This window comes from Cyprinus carpio, chromosome A6 (genome assembly GCF_018340385.1).
Source record: "Cyprinus carpio isolate SPL01 chromosome A6, ASM1834038v1, whole genome shotgun sequence".
NCBI classification, from domain to species: Eukaryota; Metazoa; Chordata; class Actinopteri; order Cypriniformes; family Cyprinidae; genus Cyprinus; species Cyprinus carpio.
The window spans coordinates 6,953,669-6,971,006 of record NC_056577.1 but is presented as its reverse complement, the minus strand read 5'-3'; the positions used below and the strand labels follow the sequence as shown (position 1 = coordinate 6,971,006).

The 17,338-nt window shown below is 38.7% G+C and overlaps 1 protein-coding gene across 6 annotated transcripts in view; it reads right to left on the bottom strand.

The window, feature by feature from the left end:
* Nucleotides 1-3,536: 3,536 nt before the first annotated feature.
* Nucleotides 3,537-17,338, bottom strand: part of LOC109062335 (myosin-10-like) — a 63,574-nt gene continuing 49,772 nt past the window's right edge. For all 6 annotated transcript variants that reach the window (XM_042757723.1, XM_042757724.1, XM_042757725.1 and 3 more), the window contains 23 exons: nucleotides 16,942-17,102; nucleotides 16,684-16,792; nucleotides 16,371-16,502; nucleotides 15,865-16,071; nucleotides 15,580-15,717; nucleotides 15,336-15,459; nucleotides 15,076-15,247; nucleotides 13,970-14,182; nucleotides 12,531-12,675; nucleotides 12,120-12,326; nucleotides 11,471-11,575; nucleotides 11,094-11,246; nucleotides 10,630-10,878; nucleotides 9,755-9,967; nucleotides 8,941-9,153; nucleotides 8,385-8,546; nucleotides 7,995-8,123; nucleotides 7,798-7,886; nucleotides 7,308-7,431; nucleotides 6,934-7,142; nucleotides 6,732-6,840; nucleotides 6,194-6,366; nucleotides 3,537-5,391 (listed from right to left, as the gene is read on the bottom strand). In XM_042757723.1, the coding sequence (XP_042613657.1) occupies nucleotides 5,256-5,391; nucleotides 6,194-6,366; nucleotides 6,732-6,840; nucleotides 6,934-7,142; nucleotides 7,308-7,431; nucleotides 7,798-7,886; nucleotides 7,995-8,123; nucleotides 8,385-8,546; nucleotides 8,941-9,153; nucleotides 9,755-9,967; nucleotides 10,630-10,878; nucleotides 11,094-11,246; nucleotides 11,471-11,575; nucleotides 12,120-12,326; nucleotides 12,531-12,675; nucleotides 13,970-14,182; nucleotides 15,076-15,247; nucleotides 15,336-15,459; nucleotides 15,580-15,717; nucleotides 15,865-16,071; nucleotides 16,371-16,502; nucleotides 16,684-16,792; nucleotides 16,942-17,102 (3,672 nt within the window). In that variant the 3' untranslated portion in view covers nucleotides 3,537-5,255. The remainder of the gene's footprint in view (nucleotides 5,392-6,193; nucleotides 6,367-6,731; nucleotides 6,841-6,933; nucleotides 7,143-7,307; nucleotides 7,432-7,797; nucleotides 7,887-7,994; nucleotides 8,124-8,384; nucleotides 8,547-8,940; nucleotides 9,154-9,754; nucleotides 9,968-10,629; nucleotides 10,879-11,093; nucleotides 11,247-11,470; nucleotides 11,576-12,119; nucleotides 12,327-12,530; nucleotides 12,676-13,969; nucleotides 14,183-15,075; nucleotides 15,248-15,335; nucleotides 15,460-15,579; nucleotides 15,718-15,864; nucleotides 16,072-16,370; nucleotides 16,503-16,683; nucleotides 16,793-16,941; nucleotides 17,103-17,338) is intronic.

The following is a 17,338-nucleotide window of genomic DNA, read 5'->3' as shown; positions in this document are numbered from 1 at the left end:
TAACTTTATACATGGTGCACTTTCAGATTTAAAACTTGGCAGGATGTTTTTCATTCACTTAGAGCTGTTTTACACACTGCATGAAAGGTCATTTTCAAACATCCATAATGGGGGCACTTTAAAATGTAATTTTATAGATTGATTTATTTTATTTTCTAAAAATGCTGAAGTGGGTGGGCATAATTTTAACTGATGCTCACCTTGAACATTCTTATTTGGGTAGATTATTTTTGTCCTGATTCTGGAATTAAATGCTGTCAAGCTCTAAAAATTAAATCAATAAAAAACATTGATGGATATGGTTGTAGTAATGTTACTATCATAATTGAGGACTATGTTTACAAGGCTTTAATATATCAGAGATTATTTATTTGTCACGTCATAAGGTCAATATATCAGCCATTTTGACCCTGTGAAGGAGTAGCACAAATTAATTTTTGTGTAATTTTGAGTATAGGTTAAACTTAAATTTAATAAATAAACCCATGAAATCGTGTGTGTGTATAGTGCATATAAATATATATGCACAATATAAGTTGTGCATATATAGCAATAACATTCTGAGGCAGGATAATTATTTGCTCTTTCTTTATAAGAAAATATTGTAGTGATAAGCCATTCAGTTTATAGAGAAAGCTGAAAAATGTGATGTTTTCCAGACATAAATTCTTAGTCTAGCAGTATTGAGTTGTATGAAATAAAGCTGAATGTGAAGAATAGGCTGTGCAAAAGTTTGTGCACACTTTCAGTTGTGTGGATTTGAATGCCTGTAGTCACTTAATGATTAAGCCAGTCAAATTAATTTTGTGTAGCAATGAACCTTAACATTAAAAACTCACAAAAGGATAAGGCTGCTAATTGCTAGCTGTGCTTCTACTTGATTCTCTACTTGAAAGTAACAACATGGGAACCTCAAAATAACTCTAATAACCTAAAAACTAAATGAATTAATCAATATGAATAAGGAGGATGCAAAAAAAAAAAAATCACAAAGGTTTAAGGTGTCTGCCTCCACAGTCAGAAATATAGTTAGAAAATAAAAGGCCACAGGAACAATCCTTGTGAAGAAAAGATGTCGTAGGCCGAGAAAAATAGCTGAAAGGCAAAGGGCGAATAGTTAGAATGTTCACAAACCACCTACAAAGAGCTCCAAGGACATGTTGCTGCTGATAATGTCAATGTACATCGTTCCATAGTCCAGTGCACTTTGCAAAAGGAACAGCTCAGTGGAAGGGTGATGTGGAAAAAGCCTTTTCTGTGTACTGCCAACAAGGAGTCGTTTGCAGTATGCAAAGGCTCACCTGTTTGGAACAATGTGTTGTGGACAGATGAAAGAGTTATTTGGTCACAAGACACACTTTGCATGATGGAAAAAGAACACAGCGTTCCAAGAGAAGAACCTGCTCCCTACTAGTAAAATTTGGTGGAGGGTCCATCATGCTGTAGGGCTGTGTGGCAAGCACAGGTACTGGAAACCTTGTCAAGAGTAGAGGGTCACATGGAGTCCATCCCAGTCCCCAGACTTGAACATCATTGAAAATCTATGGAATGATTTCAAGCAGGATGCCCATGCTCAGCAGCCATCAAACCTGACTAAACTAATGACATTTTGCAAGGAAGAATGGTTCAAAATACCTGCAGACAGGATTCAGGGTCTTATCAGTTGATATAAAAAGTATTACAGGCTGTTATTTCAGCAAAAGGTGGCTCTAGTAAATACTGACGCCATTATTCCATTGGGGTGCTCACATTTTTGCACCTCAGTGTTTTTATGATTCACATTGTGTTAATTCTACTGATTACAATTTTTTTTACTTCAGGATTAAAATGCTACTGTCTCCATAAGATATGAAATGTATGCAAATGAAGTTGCTGTTTCGAAAGCCCAGCAGATTATAAATTAAAAATATGATAATTATCAGGGGTGCCAAAACTTTTGCATAAAACTGTATTATGTGAAAACATGCACACAAATTGTATTTAGTGTGGGTTTAGGGTTAACGAAAGCTGGATACATAATTGCAAACTATAGAAAAAATACCTATGCATCATTTATATACACATATGAACATGTATATCATTTTAATAATATACACTCACCTAAAGGATTATTAGGAACGCCTGTTCAATTTCTCATTAATGCAATTATCTAATAAACCAATCACATGGCAGTTGCTTCAATGCATTTAGGGGTGTGGTCCTGGTCAAGACAATCTCCTGAACTCCAAACTGAATGTCAGAATGGGAAAGAAAGGTGATTTAAGCAATTTTGAGTGTGGCATGGTTGTTGGTGCCAGACGGGCCGGTCTGAGTATTTCACAATCTGCTCAATTACTGGGATTTTCACGCACAACCATTTCTAGGGTTTACAAAGAATGGTGTGAAAAGGGAAGAACATCCAGTATGCAACAGTCCTGTGGGTGAAAATGCCTTGTTGATGCTAGAGGTCAGAGGAGAATGGGCCGACTGATTCAAGCTGATAGAAGAGCAACTTTGACTGAAATAATCACCTCGTTACAACCGAGGTATGCAGCAAAGCATTTGTGAAGCCACAACATGCACAAACTTGAGGCGGATGGGCTACAAGAGCAGAAGACCCCACCGGGTACCACTCATCTCCACTACAAATAGGAAAAAGAGGCTACAATTTGTACGAGCTCACCAAAATTGGACAGTTGAAGACTGGAAAAATGTTGCCTGGTCTGGTGAGTCTCGATTTCTGTTGAGACATTCAGATGGTAGAGTCAGAATTTGGCGTAAACAGAATGAGAACATGGATCCATCATTCCTTGTTACCACTGTGCAGGCTGGTGGTGCTGGTGGTGATGTAATGGTGTGGGGGATGTTTTCTTGGCACACTTTAGGCCCCTTAGTGCCAATTGGGCATCGTTTAAATGCCACGGCCTACCTGAGCATTGTTTCTGACCATGTCCATCCCTTTATGACCACCATGTACCCATCCTCTGATGGCTACTTCCAGCAGGATAATGCACCATGTCACAAAGCTCGAATCATTTCAAATTGGTTTCTTGAACATGACAATGAGTTCACTGTACTAAAATGGCCCCCACAGTCACCAGATCTCAACCCAATAGAGCATCTTTGGGATGTGGTGGAACGGGAGCTTCGTGCCCTGGATGTGCATCCCACAAATCTCCATCAACTGCAAGGTGCTATCCTATCAATATGGGCCAACATTTCTAAAGAATGCTTTCAGCACCTTGTTGAATCAATGCCACGTAGAATTAAGGCAGTTCTGAAGGCGAAAGGGGGTCAAACACAGTATTAGTATGGTGTTCCTAATAATCCTTTAGGTGAGTGTATATTAAACTGTGCAATATGTATACGTCTTTCTATCTATCCACAGAGAGATAGACAGATATATAATTTATATATAAATTCATATGTGTATACAAAGCATTCAGATATCTCATATTAGTCAATCACTATTTAACATATTAAACCATAATACACACTCGTCATTCTTTTTTATTTCATCAAGAAATGAAGAGCAACTTCAAAAACAGAAAAAAGCATGCTTCTACAATGAATGTTTTATTTTTTCCTTTACAAAACTCACTGTCATCTAGAAATAGTTACAGTATACAAGAGAAAAACAAGAGGAGAGACATTTGCAGTTGAACGCCTGGTTGTCAACAGCCAGTCCAATCATAGAAGTGATAATATAGCAATAATAATGATAACTGCAATAAAAGTAACTAGATCGTGGATGATAAAGCTTTAAACCAAATGAAATCACACTTTCTCGCTGCCAGAGGCTTTTTATTTCAAACCAACATTAACACTGATTTCCCTCAGATCTTCATAAGAATACAAGGGATATGAGACCTATATACTGGATATGATTCATAGCGGAATAAAATACAAAAGAACAAAAAAAGGGTTACATAGCATTTTATTTCAACTGCCTTCAGCCAGTTTTGCCTTCATATTAGTGTTTCTTCATTACTGATATGTGACATACTTTCTTGGATGTTTTCTAATTAGTGTCTAAGGCACTTTAAGAAACGCGTCATTAAATGCTAACAGTGGAACAGGTTAGTACGCTTTCCGTTCATCTCTTAATACTACTAGTGTTCAAAGTATCCTGTCCACAGCTATAACTCCAGTCTTGAGTTACGAAAATTCATTCAAGTGCCTGTGAGTTAACGTTTTCCATATTTCCAGTTGCTTTCAGCGCTGATGTAGAAATCTCTCATCGACGTCTGGACCAGTTCCAATCAACTTGCTTTGGTGGCTGCATCACTTGTAGTGAATCTAATAGAGCAGCTGGATTTGAGAAGTACCATCATACTGTCACATATACGGGGGGAAAAAACCTAAAGAGATTACATGTGTAAAGTCATGTATGCTTCAACTGACGTGCATTTGCATCCAGAATACTTCATATTTCCAGTTGAAGTGGCCATTATGGCTTTGTGCAGTTAAAAGCGATTCGCAATTAAATCCAAATTCCTAAAACGCAAACTGCCTCCGTCAGCAAAATCTCCCAAATAAGATCAAACAAGCCTTGAGTTAAATGAAGATAAACGCTGTCACCCGCCAGATTTCTCATGTTTTTACTATTTAATGTGTTTAAATGGTAATGAGATGCAGAAGCGAGAAGCTTTTTCACAGTTTTTCCTTTTCTTTTCTGGTCCGTTTCAGATCCGGACCAGTGCCACAGGACTTTTTTCTTTTAGTGTTGGCTTGTAGCGAACGAGCAGCACATGCATCTCTATCTGCAGACCGTGTTTATTTGGAGAACTGTACTGTACAACTAAGATCCAATCCGTCGCGTTTGCTTAGCTAGCTGATGGTTTTACATCATTAAACTAGATTGGAGTGAACACTTTCATTGCGCGCTCTTATGAATGAGCATATTCATGTACACAAAGTATGACATTTGAAATGCACTTCTATAGTGTTCTGTCGTGAGTGTGGTATTTTGTAAGCTACAGTTGCAGGAAACACTAATTGGCATGTGTACGCTCGCTCTTGAAGCATCCTGTGTTTAGAGTAAGGCAGAGTCGATGCTCCCTTGGTAGGGAGGGGATAGAAATGGAGGTCTGAGGGAGCTTATGTCTGAACGTGTGTGTGTGTGTGTGCATGTGGAAGTGTTAGTGTACTTGTGTGTTTACATTGCTCACTGGTGCTCTTTCTGTACCGCGGACCCCACATAGCTAAAGGAGAAGAATGAGGTGGTGGAATGGAGGAAGCAGTGGGGCTGGCTGAGCACCGGAGGGCGCTGTGCTCTACTCCGCTTGAGCCGGTGGGTTCTCGTTCAGGTCGCTGGCCTTGCTGTCTGCGTCATCATCAGAAAATTCCCCTTCCATCTGCAGCTGCCTGCGGCCAGAACGGCTCGAGGAGAAGCTAACAGGACCTCCTCGCCTGCAGGACAGAGTGAACAAGGCATTAGAGCACATTAGCCAGCACTCCATAATTCACATACTATTATATTGTTAATATTTTGAATAATCTTTATTCTTAAATTTTTAGCTTTCAATTTAATTTTAGTAATTTTGTTATAGTTCATCATTTTTTTTTTTTTTAAATACTTCTATTAAGCACTATTTTTTAATTCCAGTTTATTAATTTTATGTGCTTTAGTCATTTTTGTTCATTTTTAAAAAATATTTCTATTTAGCATTTATTTTATTTTGGTTTAGTAATTTTAATGTGCATTTGTCACTTTTATAATTTTTTTTTATAGTTTTATAACGCATTACTTTTAGTAATTTTGTTATGTGCTTGTCATTTATATTAGGTTTTTAAAAATATTTCTGTTCAGCATTAATTCACTTTTATATTTCATTTTAGTACTTAAATGAAAACTAGAAATGTAAAATATATATATATATATATATATATATATATTAAGTGAACGTTTTTCCATCTATTATTTATATTTTAATTTCAGCCTTATTTCAATTTCTGAAAATGATTTTTAAAAGCTTTAGGTTTTGTTAACAATAACAACACTGACACAGTTAGTTCTGGTCCACCAATGTCTGAAATGGCAGTGAACATCAGCACCGTTATGCTGCTCAACTGGTCTGACCACTTTCTGCATCATTATTAAACAGTAGAACATGACATGAATGTACAAATAAACAGACATACTGATACAAGGATCTGAAGTATTGCAATATGTCAGTATCAATATGTGATTGTACTGGGACAGCCTCTGTACCTGAGGCGGTTTTTGAGAGTGTTGACCTCTCGGCTCAGACCCTCACTAGCTTCGGTGGCATCATCCAGCTCTCTCTGCAGCTTCCTGCGGGAGGCATTCGCTCGAGTCGCCTCTTCCTCAGCTTCCTCCAGCTGCCTCTTCAACTGCTTCATGCGGGAGTTTGCCTTCTCCATCTAAAGAAAGACAAAAATGCTGAGTACTGTTAAAACTGCAACAGTATTTCACAATATTTTTGTTTTTACTGTATTTTTGATTAAATAAATGCTGCCTTGTGACATGTTTATCCACAAAAGCAGTCCAGTACCTTGGTAGCAAAGTTTTGGAAAAAACTCATGGAAATGCTGTAAAACCAGCAAACAACATTAAGTGGGGAACTTTAGAGTTTGCCATTTTATACACATCAGATGTTTCAAAGAAAATGTTGTCTGAAGCTTGGGAAGTGGAAACTCTGTTTAAGTTATTCTGCATTTATTCAGCATAAGCAGGTGGGGACCTAGTACACATTGAGGACAAAGATCAGGATTTGGGCTTCATTCACCTGCTCTTTGTACTGGTCTGCATGGCGCCGCTCATCCTCCACTTGCATGAACACCTCCTTGAGTTTCTTCTCTGTGCGGCGAACAATCTTATTGGCTGCAGCTCTCTCCCTGTTGAGCGCACAGATCATTGCCAAAAGACAAGTTAGTGCCAATGGTTTAGATTCATGAGGGGTTAAATGGTTTCTCTTCACTGTTGCATACTTTGCTTCCTGTTCAAGCTGCTCCTCTAGCTGGATAATCTTAGCCTCCAGGGCGGCGATAGAGGCCTTAAACTTTGATTTGACAGATCCCTCAAGTTCCTGCAGTTTGGTCTTCAAATCTTTGTTTTGCCGCTCAAGCTGCTGACGGGCGTTCTCGCTCTTCTGGGCGGCACTGCGCTCTCCCGCCAGCTCTGTGTTCAGGCTATCCACCTGAAATACAGACACAACAGCTGCTACTAAAAACGTGATGTGTACAATGTAGCAGAGAATACTTGAGTAGATAACAATTACACATCTTGCAAAGATCACAAGCAAACAGAGCTTTGAGAACAGGCCATGATGACAAGTTAGTTTGTAGCTTCCTCAACACCGCACCTGCATGGTGGTCTTGCGGAAGCGGTCGTTCAGGAGCTCCATGTTGCTCTGTTCCTCCTCTAGCTCTTCCTCCAGCTGGGCGATGCGAGCCTCCAGCCTCCTCTTCTCATCCAAGAGGGCTGCCCTGTAGGAAAAGAAACATTAAGTATAAAGCTTGTTTTTGAACAAACTATGAACAGGAGCAAATAGCTGAATATGTCAGCATGAAATGGAAATTGTGACGTTTGGAAATTGAAATTGTGATGTATATCTGAGTGAAACTGCTTCTCAAATGTGAACTTTTGTTTTATTTTGTTCATTTTAAATTTTGTTCATTTTAAATTGATTGGATTGTTGTCATTTGGAAATGGATAAATCACTTATAATTAGCACTGCAACATTTTGTCCTCTATTGGTTCTGATTCAATAATCTGTTTGACTTGTAAATACATCACAATACTCAAGTCAAGTCGGTCGCTGACTTCAAGAGGTTTGCAGCACAATGACTCACTTTCCAGAGGCACTGTTGGAAATCTCATCTGCCAGCTCGTCTCTTTCCTGTTCAGCATGGCGTCGGGCTCTCTCTGAAGATGCCAGGTCCTAAAACCAATCACAACCAAACCATAACCAAAGACTCGCCAGTTTAACTAATCCGATTAAAAACTGTGTGGAAAAACGTGTATTTCAGGCTTTGTAGTGTTGGCTCACCTCTTGCAACTGCAGAATCTCAGCCTCTAGACTCTTGAGCTTCTTCTCGTTCTCCTTAGACTGAGCGAAGATCTCATCACGAGAAGCACGCGCCTCCTCCAGCTCCCTCTGGTAGTCCTTCATCTGGGCCTGGATGAAAACAAAGAGATGCTGTCATCTGTTCTTCTCACATTTTCTCATGTCTCTGCACTGACTGTGACCCAAAATATTAAGTCACAGTAATGCAGTCAATGATGTAGACATCTGTGTCACTACTAAAAGACTCTTTTTGTGTGAGGAGCTTGTGAGGATCAACAGATTATGCTAACAGTAAATGTGTCATTTCTTGCAACATCATTACTGTGTCATCACATTTGTGCATGAACAGCAGCATTCTAGAAAAGACTCTACCTGGAGTTTGCGTAGCTGTTTAATGGCTTCATCACGGGCCTTGTTTGCAGCCTCGATCTGAGCTTCCACATCTTTAAGGTCCATCTCCAGTTTCTTCTTGGCAGCTACAGCAAGAGCTCTCTGCTTCCTTTCATCTTCAAGCTCCGCCTCCATCTCACGCACCTGAAGGAACAGGAATCATGGATCAAAAAACTTTATCGATATCAATAGTAAAAACTATTGCAGACTGTCACAAATTTGTTGCTTGTTGATTCTTAAGGTATTAACCCTTTATTGCACAATGCTGCCTCAAGAGATAATCCATATAAAATGGCAATAAAATGGTTAATAATAAATTAATAAATAATAAATAAAATGGTAAATAATAATAATAAAAACTTTTCATGGTCACATGATCTAAAAAGCACTACTTTAAAAAAAAAATATATATAATATATATATATATATATATATATATATATATATATATATATATATATATATATATATATATATACACACTATATATACACACCAAAATGGCTTGTAATCCTCAAAAATGATAAATTTCACCCACCTGTTTGACCAGTGCCCTCTTCTTCTCCTCATTCTGCTCATCTCTGGCCTGCAGGTCTCGGTCAAACTGGGCCTTCATGGCCTGCATGTTGACCTCCAGACGCAGCTTGGCATCCTCTGTGGCCTGTAGCTCATCCTCCAGCTCCTCTAGCTGAGTGCGCATCTCCTCCACCTGCTGCTCCAGAGTGCGCTTGGACTTCTCCAGCTCATGCACCTACAGATTATAGCACATAAAAAATACAGTGAGACAGTGTCAGAACTAGTCACAATGTGATCGAGCTCTAAATGATAAATCTAGGATCCAGGACTTCTCTAGTCATTCATAATTACTCCACATTTCAATAATTATTTTATAGAGATTGCAGAGGAAGAGTTCAATTTTCGTACATTCCAGATGACTTTTAACATTACATTTTCATGACATTTCTAGACCTGGAAATCATAATTTTAAAATATTCCAGTTTTGTGACCAAATTAGCATCTTATTAGATTTTTTGCTTCTGTTTGCCATGGCACTCTGAGTAGATCCAAAATCTTACTCCAAATACTGCATATTATACATTCATATGTTCTGACTGGCTGATTTTGTCGCTTTGCTAAGTATTCTGCTGTCAGTGGTGACAGGCAAATTATTTGACACCTGAAACTTGTTGCATTACACTTAGTTATCACATGCTGTAGGGAGTGTCAGCACATTATGAGGTCTCAAAACAAAAACAGACAACAAAATCTGCTGTTTACAAAACACCCGTTCTTTAAACATCATGATGATGAATTTAAACATAGTACAAATGTCCAGTAACATAGTGACTTACATTCTTGCCTACGTCATCCTTGGAGCTCATCAGATCCTCCATCTCAGCTCTGAGCTGCTTGTTGAGTCTCTCAAATTCCTCTTTAGCCTCCAGAGCTTCATCCAGGGCTCGGGCCATAGACAGAGCTTTGGTATCCTTCTCTCTCGCCTCGGCCTCTGCACGGTCCCTCTCCTCAGCGTAACGTGCAGAGATGGTCTTCTCCTCTGCCAGCATCTGACATACACATCAACAAAATTATGAATTTAAATGATCAATTTAAATGATGACATTTTTCTGTAGAATTTAAAGATAATTTAAATATATATATATATATATATATTAAAGTGTATGAATATATATATATATATATATATATGAGAGAGAGAGAGAGATTAAATATATTCTCATCTAAACACAAATTAAGACATTTTAAATGAATCCTGAGAGATTTCTGTCTATCCATTCAAAGTACAATAAAATAAATAAAATAAAACTTTGACTTTTCAAAAGTTCACAAAGACATCATAAAAGTTGGTTCTCGCACATCAAGCAAGCATGCCTGAGCTCCAGTTTCCCATATTTGATGAACTAAATATGTGCATTGATCACAGTTTCTTAGTGAATAATAACCTAAATTAAATCTGTTCATCATATAGAGCAAATGTGTCTTTTCAGAAAACTAATTAAGTGTTAAAACTCTGAATAAAGTGTCAAGTTTTGATGAAATAGATTTTAAAGAGAAAGACAGAAATATCTCAGATTTCAATAAAAATATCTTGATTTATGTTTTGAACAGGAGCAAACGTCCTATGGTTTTGGAATGACATGAGGGTGAGTAAATGATGACACAAATTTCATTTTTGGGTGAAATGTTGTTTAACCAAAACAATTCATACTTGGTCAAACTTCTTCTGTTTCTTCTCCAGGTTTGAGACGATCTGTCTCTGGTGGTCCAGGTCCACCATAAGGTCATCAAGCTCCTGCTGCAGTCTGTTCTTTGTTTTCTCCAGTTTGTCGTAAGCGATGGCCTTTTCCTCCAGCTTCTGACTGGTCCCCTCCATGTCCTTCTGCAGCTTCCTCTTAACCTCCTCCAGGCCTTCAAGGGCTCCCACATCATCCTCCAGCTTCTTCTTGGTCTCCACCAGCTATTCAAAAAAGGGTTAAAGAGTAGTGCCTTTATTTTTAAAAGTTTAAATAGTAAACAGTACATCTGACTTCCTTTCTGAACCGAAGTCTGAAAATTAAATTTTTACAAAACCCACTTTTTGTCCTCAAACATGACAGACTTCTGTGAGGCAAGTAAAACACATTATTACGTACTAGACGTTCCTTCATTTAAAAATATAGTGATTGGGTGTACCTGGGCTTGTAGTGTCGCCAGTTGTTTCTCCAGGTTCCTCCGTGCTTCCTCTTCCTCTTCCTGCTGCTCCAGAAGGCTATTCTTCTCCTCATCCAGTTGACGGATACGGCTGCTCAGGTTCAGCTTCTGACGAGTCTCCTCTTGAAGCAGCTCCTACAGCCACAATATTAAACCAGCTTGACTCAAATACATCCCACACCTTTTCTGTGAAAAGTTTATCTATTGTTTTAGTTAAATCTGTGCAGTCTTTCATTGCTGATGAAATTACTTCATGAGCAAACTATGGATCAACCTTGCTGGTAGCTACTAAATGTTGAACTTCTATGTCACTGCTTCATCCATTCTTCCAGAGCTTCCTGTTTGCAGAGACACATTACCTGAGTGTCCTGAAGCTGACTCTCTAGGCTGGAGGCATCTTTGGCCAGCTTAATTCCCTTCTTCTCAGCATCTTCCAACAGAGCAGAAACATTGTCCAGTTCCGCCTACAAATGAAAAAAAAAAATATATATATATATTGTAATTTGTGGTTGGGGGATATTTCACAAGAACCCTTTGTATTTCAATGCTGTTAAGAGTCCAAAAAAATATAGCTAGGGCAGTGCGATTAAGGAAAAAAAGAAGATGATTTTTCTGATAAAAATTGTGCTTTTAATAAAAAAAAAAAAACTCCATGTTTGCTGTACTTGTTTGAAGGGCTGCACAATGTTGTGATTATATATCAATATGACTATAAAATAATATATGAAACGGGTTATTATATAATAATTTAATACTACATACACTAATATTTATTTCATTATTGCGATTTGCAATTTATTTAATAATAATTGCAAATAGTTTTAATAATTGCAATTTGATAATCGCACTAAGCCATAATCGTGATTTGGGTTTTATTTTGATTTTACGTTCAGTAAACAAATGAAACAACAGTTATCTGTAGTGTGTGAGGGAGGAGGAAGTGTAACAGTATTTCATGGAACTGGCTGTAACAGAAATGATTATGATATGAAGTGTAACAGCACTCACTTGTAGTTTGTGGGAGCGGTCTGAAAGCTCTCCTTTAACCTTCTCTCCCTCACTGAAGCGGGTCATGAACTCCTGCAGCTGAGCCTCAAGTTTCTTTCTCTTGTGCTCAGATTCAGACTTGGCTTGCTGCAAAGTCTTCACCTCATTGGCCAGCTCCTTATTATCACTCTCCAGAGTCTGTTTGTTTTTCTCCAGATTTGACTTAACCTGATGTTGACAGACAGACAGTATGAGAGAGACAGATTTTGCTTGAACTGTATCAACAGGAGACCATACCATATTCAATCACTGAACGAGGAAATGAATTCCAAACACATCATTCTGACAGCAGACGACTGGCAGTGTTCCAGTCAAGAACTGAAATCCCTCCCTATGGTAATGAATCATTTAAACTTTATCTCTGTGGCTTACTCGCTTGGCCTGTTCCAGCTGCTCAGAGATCTCCTCCAGAGATGTGCCGTGCCTCTGTCTCATCTCCTGGACCTGAGACTCATGGTTTCTTATCTCGTCATCGATGGCCTTCTTCAGTTCTGCCACCTCCTGCTCACGTTTGGTCCTTTATGAGCAAAAGACACATTATTAGGCAACAAACATTTGAGAAGAAAGGTTCAGAGAAAAAAGAAAGGGTCAGATTCTAATTAAAGGGGTCATATGATGCGATTTCAATTTTTCCTTTCTCTTTGGAGTGTTACAAGCTCTTGGTTCATGAAGAAGATCTGTAAAGTTGCAAAGACTAAAGTCTCAAATCCAAAGAGATATTCTTTATCAAAGTTAAGACTCTGCCACACCCCCCTAAAACAGCTCATTCAAACACACCCCCACATCTCTATGTCACGATGTGGAAATATTTGCGTAATGCCACCCAAATGTTCACGCAAAGAAAGAAGGCGTGGTTTCAGTAACCGCAGTTAGTGTTGAAGCAGCCATGTCAGGGAGATGCTGTGTGTTTCTAGGCGAAAGCAAAAGCACTTTATTTAGCCTTCCGAAAGTAGATGCATTTATGAATCTTTAAGATTACTTACAACAGAACAGCAACGCATTTTATGGACGACTGTTTCGTGAACTTAGGAGAGGAGATAATTCTGACTTTGCTACAACAATCTGGTGCTTCTGAATCAGTATGATTACTACTGTAAGTATGTTTTGTTATTAGTTTAAGTATTTGCTATTGACTGTTCAAATGCGGAGTTTTGCGTGTTGTGTGTGTGTGTGTGTGTGTGTAAGAGAGAGAGAGAGAGAGAGACAGGGTCAGATTACAGTGGAGTCAGCTGTCTTAACCGTCCGTGGCTTGTGTACTGCAAACACATACGAGCTTCATCACTGTGTCTGTCACGCGACTCTGTCCCCCTTTCGGGCTTGAACTGATGGTAAAACTTAATGGAAAGGGGCGTTACATTTCTGACGAGTGCTTGCGGTGTTCGGCCAATCACAATGCACTGGGTCAGTTGGCTAATAAGAGCAGACTGCACTTGTCAGAAGAAGGGACTTTGTAGAAAATGAGCGTTTGAGAGAGGCGGGGCATAGAGGACCTACAATAATGTACAGTATTTGAAAAATAATGTGTTTTTTGATCATTAAAGCATGTCAACATATTCTGTTACTCCAAATACACAAAATAATAAACTTTAAAAAAGCATCATGACCCCTTTAACTGATTTCCATGATATGGAAAAAAATACTACACAAGTCAATGGCTACTGTCAACTATTTTTTACCAACATTCTTCAAAAGATTTGAAACAAATGAATGGTGATTAAATGTCAGAATGTTCATTTTTGGGTGAACTACCCCTTTAAAAACTTGTTAGATTTTGTGGTCATGGATTTAGCTCCTGATGCAGACTCTTGTACCTCAGCTCCTGCTGGGCAGCAGTGGTGTCCAGTGTGTCTTCCAGCTCAGTCTTCAGAGCCTCCAGTTCCTCACTCAGATCTCTCTTGAGTTTCTCAGCTTTGTTTCTGGCTGCTTTCTCAGACTCCAGATCCTCCTGGAGCTCAGCTAGCTGGGCCTGCAGCTCCCGCACTTGCTTCAGTGCGTTGTTCTTCTGAGCGACCTCCTCATCGCCTCTGTGGAACAACAAATATAAGAAAAGATTATGAGCAAAACGATGCATGCTAAATTAAAGGAGTTAATACTTTTGTTTACAAATTCTTACTGATGAATTAAATTATCCTGTTTAAAATTACAGACAATTTTTGCTACTGTACTTTTCAGACTTCTATATGTAAATAACCTCTGTTATGACTGGTTAATTGTTTTTCACAAGTGAAGATAGTAACAATATACCTGCTAAGCACCTTATTACTGAATGGATATATAAATGGATATAAATATGTGAACGGATCACATGTAACAGTAAACAGTTTTATAAAAGTTTTCTATTTAAAATAATCACATTTTAAATAGTAATTATTTAAATGTTTATTTCAAAACATTTTCACTGTATGTTTACCTTGGAGAATATAACAGATTTAAAATAAAATAAAATAAATTAAATTAATCAAAGATTCCAAAACACAGTGACTTCTTTAACCGGGTATGCTGTAAAATTTTATATAATTTGACAGATTAGAAACTCTATGGTAAGTGTCGATTTAAAGGTATGGCTTTCATACAGAGTGAACGCCCCTGTCCTCTTCTCTCTCTCTCTATATGAACGTGGGTAAGCATGTCAATATGCTTATGGTGTGATGTCACAATATCAATGTAATACCAATTTACTAAAGTATTTAAGGACTACACAATGTTAACAAACACAAAGGTCAAGAATAAAAACTTTCCATGACTAATATACCAATTTATATGACAGCAGCATAACTCAGCCTACCATAAGTTATTGTTTAGACATGGTCAGCTAGACGACAGTCAAACTATTTCAGCCCCAAGTGGATTTTTACTGGCAAGAGTAGCCGACTTTTCCTTTTTCTTATTCTGTGTTCCCCAATGAACAGATCTTCACCTGGCCAGTACAGCCTGGAGCTCCTCTTCTTTCTTGGCCAGTTGGATCTTGAGTTCCTCAATCTGGGCCTGCAGCTCAGCTATCTGGTCCTGTAGGTCTGTGGTCTCACCATCCAGCTTTCTTTTGGCTTTCTCAAGCTCCTGCCTAGTTTTCTCCTCTTTCTTCAGACGCTCTGAGGATCAAACACACACATAAACACGTAAGACTCACTGCTTTACATTCACTTAAATAAAAAGATCCATATTCAACACAGTCCTTACCTTCCAGGTCTACCATCATCATTTCTTGCTTGTTTTTGACTTTCCCAAGGTTCTTGGCCTTCTCTTCTTCCTCAGTCAGCTGGGAGGTCATCTCACTGACACGGTCCTCCAGCAGTTTTTTCTCCTGAGGGATTGGGAGGAAAGGAAGAGCTCAGTTTGCCCCCTGCAAAGTTCTTCTCAAAGCATCCTTATCACAAAGGCCCTGGGCTGCATTTTGATTAGATGGTCTGACATCTGCACTGACCTTCAGGAATTTGGAGTTCTGGTCCTCCAACAGCAGAATGTCTTCCTCCATCTTTTTTATCTTGGCTTCAGCAGTCACCTTCTCCAACTGAAGCTTCTGTCGGGCAGCCTCTTCTTCATCTAGTTGTTCCTCTAGATCCTGAAGACAAACACACATACACATACACACACGTTGTGAGCCTTGCTGAATACATTATTCCAGCCTAGAAGTTTTAGATACAGATTTACTCTATTTTAAGTTAGTTACAGCAGATCAAGGATTATATTTCCCCAGTAAAGTCCTCACCTGTATGTGTGACTGCATTTTCTTCTTCTCATTCTGCAAAGATTGGTTCCTCTCCTCTTCCTCCTCCACACGGGACTCCAGGTCATGAAGAATCTCCTCCAGCTCTTGTTTTTTAGCCACCAGGCGAGCCCTCATCTCTTCAGCTTCAGCAAACAATTCTGTCTCGGCCTGCAGTTGCTCTGCCAAGATGCTCTTCTCCTCTAAGAGCTGAAACAAACATCAAACCAGATCTTTTCTCTGTTTCTACAACATTTGTCAGTTTGGTTGACAGAGTCACTATGATTTCGTAACACTGCAGAAGATCATGGAGATTCCACTACATTGAATACAGCCACAAGAGACCACATTACAGTGATTTTAGAAAGCAACATGATTCAAGTGTGCCCATAAACATAAATCTCTTTAACGTGGTTCATTCTGTCGGATATCAGGTCAAAAACTAAAAGAAAACTTAAATACCACTGTGATTTTCAGGATACAGAGAGAGCAGGTGAGTGTGTGCTAACCTGCTGGTGTTTCCGCTCCATTTCCACCAGGTCGTTCTCTACTTTCACCTGTTTCTCCTTCACTTTAATGAGCTCCTCATCCTTGGCCTGCATTTCTTCCTCCTGACGGGTCACCTGGAGGAGGGGTTTCACCTGCAGACACACATGTAATGCACATCTCAAATGAAAACTATCTGCAACAATACTGCAAATGAGTTGATTAAGATTCAATTTATCTCGCATACGCACTGATTTCTTTTAGATAAGCATACAAAACCTGGTCAAATCATTTAAACAGTTATGTAAACTGACTCTTTTAAAAACTGAGACCAACCTTGGTGAAGAGTCTCCACCACTGCCAGTGGCGTAGTTTCAGGTAGGCGGCGCAGTTTCTCTGGAGGACTTTCAAAGCGCTTAGCTGCTGCTGTTTTTTAGCAAAGGCTCTGAGAAACACAAGCAGAGAACAGCAGCAGTTCACAGACAAGGTCTCATAAGAAAACATTTTATTGCTACAGTATAAACATTAAGAGCTGCATATTACTGCTACCCCTTTTAGAGCAGATTTAGATCAGCCATCTGCATTTGGACTCACTTGCGAGCCAGGTATCCTCGACAGACCGACTGAAAGTAGATGATGATATCTGTTATTTTCAGGTCTCTCTCTTCCTCCAGGTGTGCCAGAACTCCAGTGCGGAAGAAGATCTTACTCTGCCCGATCCGGTAGAGGTTTGCGTCAAGCTCCAAGGCTCGAATCTACAGATCAGATTGTTAGTTAGCATTTAGCAAATGCAAAACTTCAGATGCTGGTTTTTCTATAATGGATATCAGTAAAAATTCTATGAAACTATAGAATAAACATGAAATAATTACATCATTAAAGTGCACTTTTAATTGTATATTTTTCTTTATTTCAATTATGATAAATATATTGAAAAAAAAAATCATTATTATAATAAAGCTCTTTGGAGAAATGCATTATTTCGGCCTAT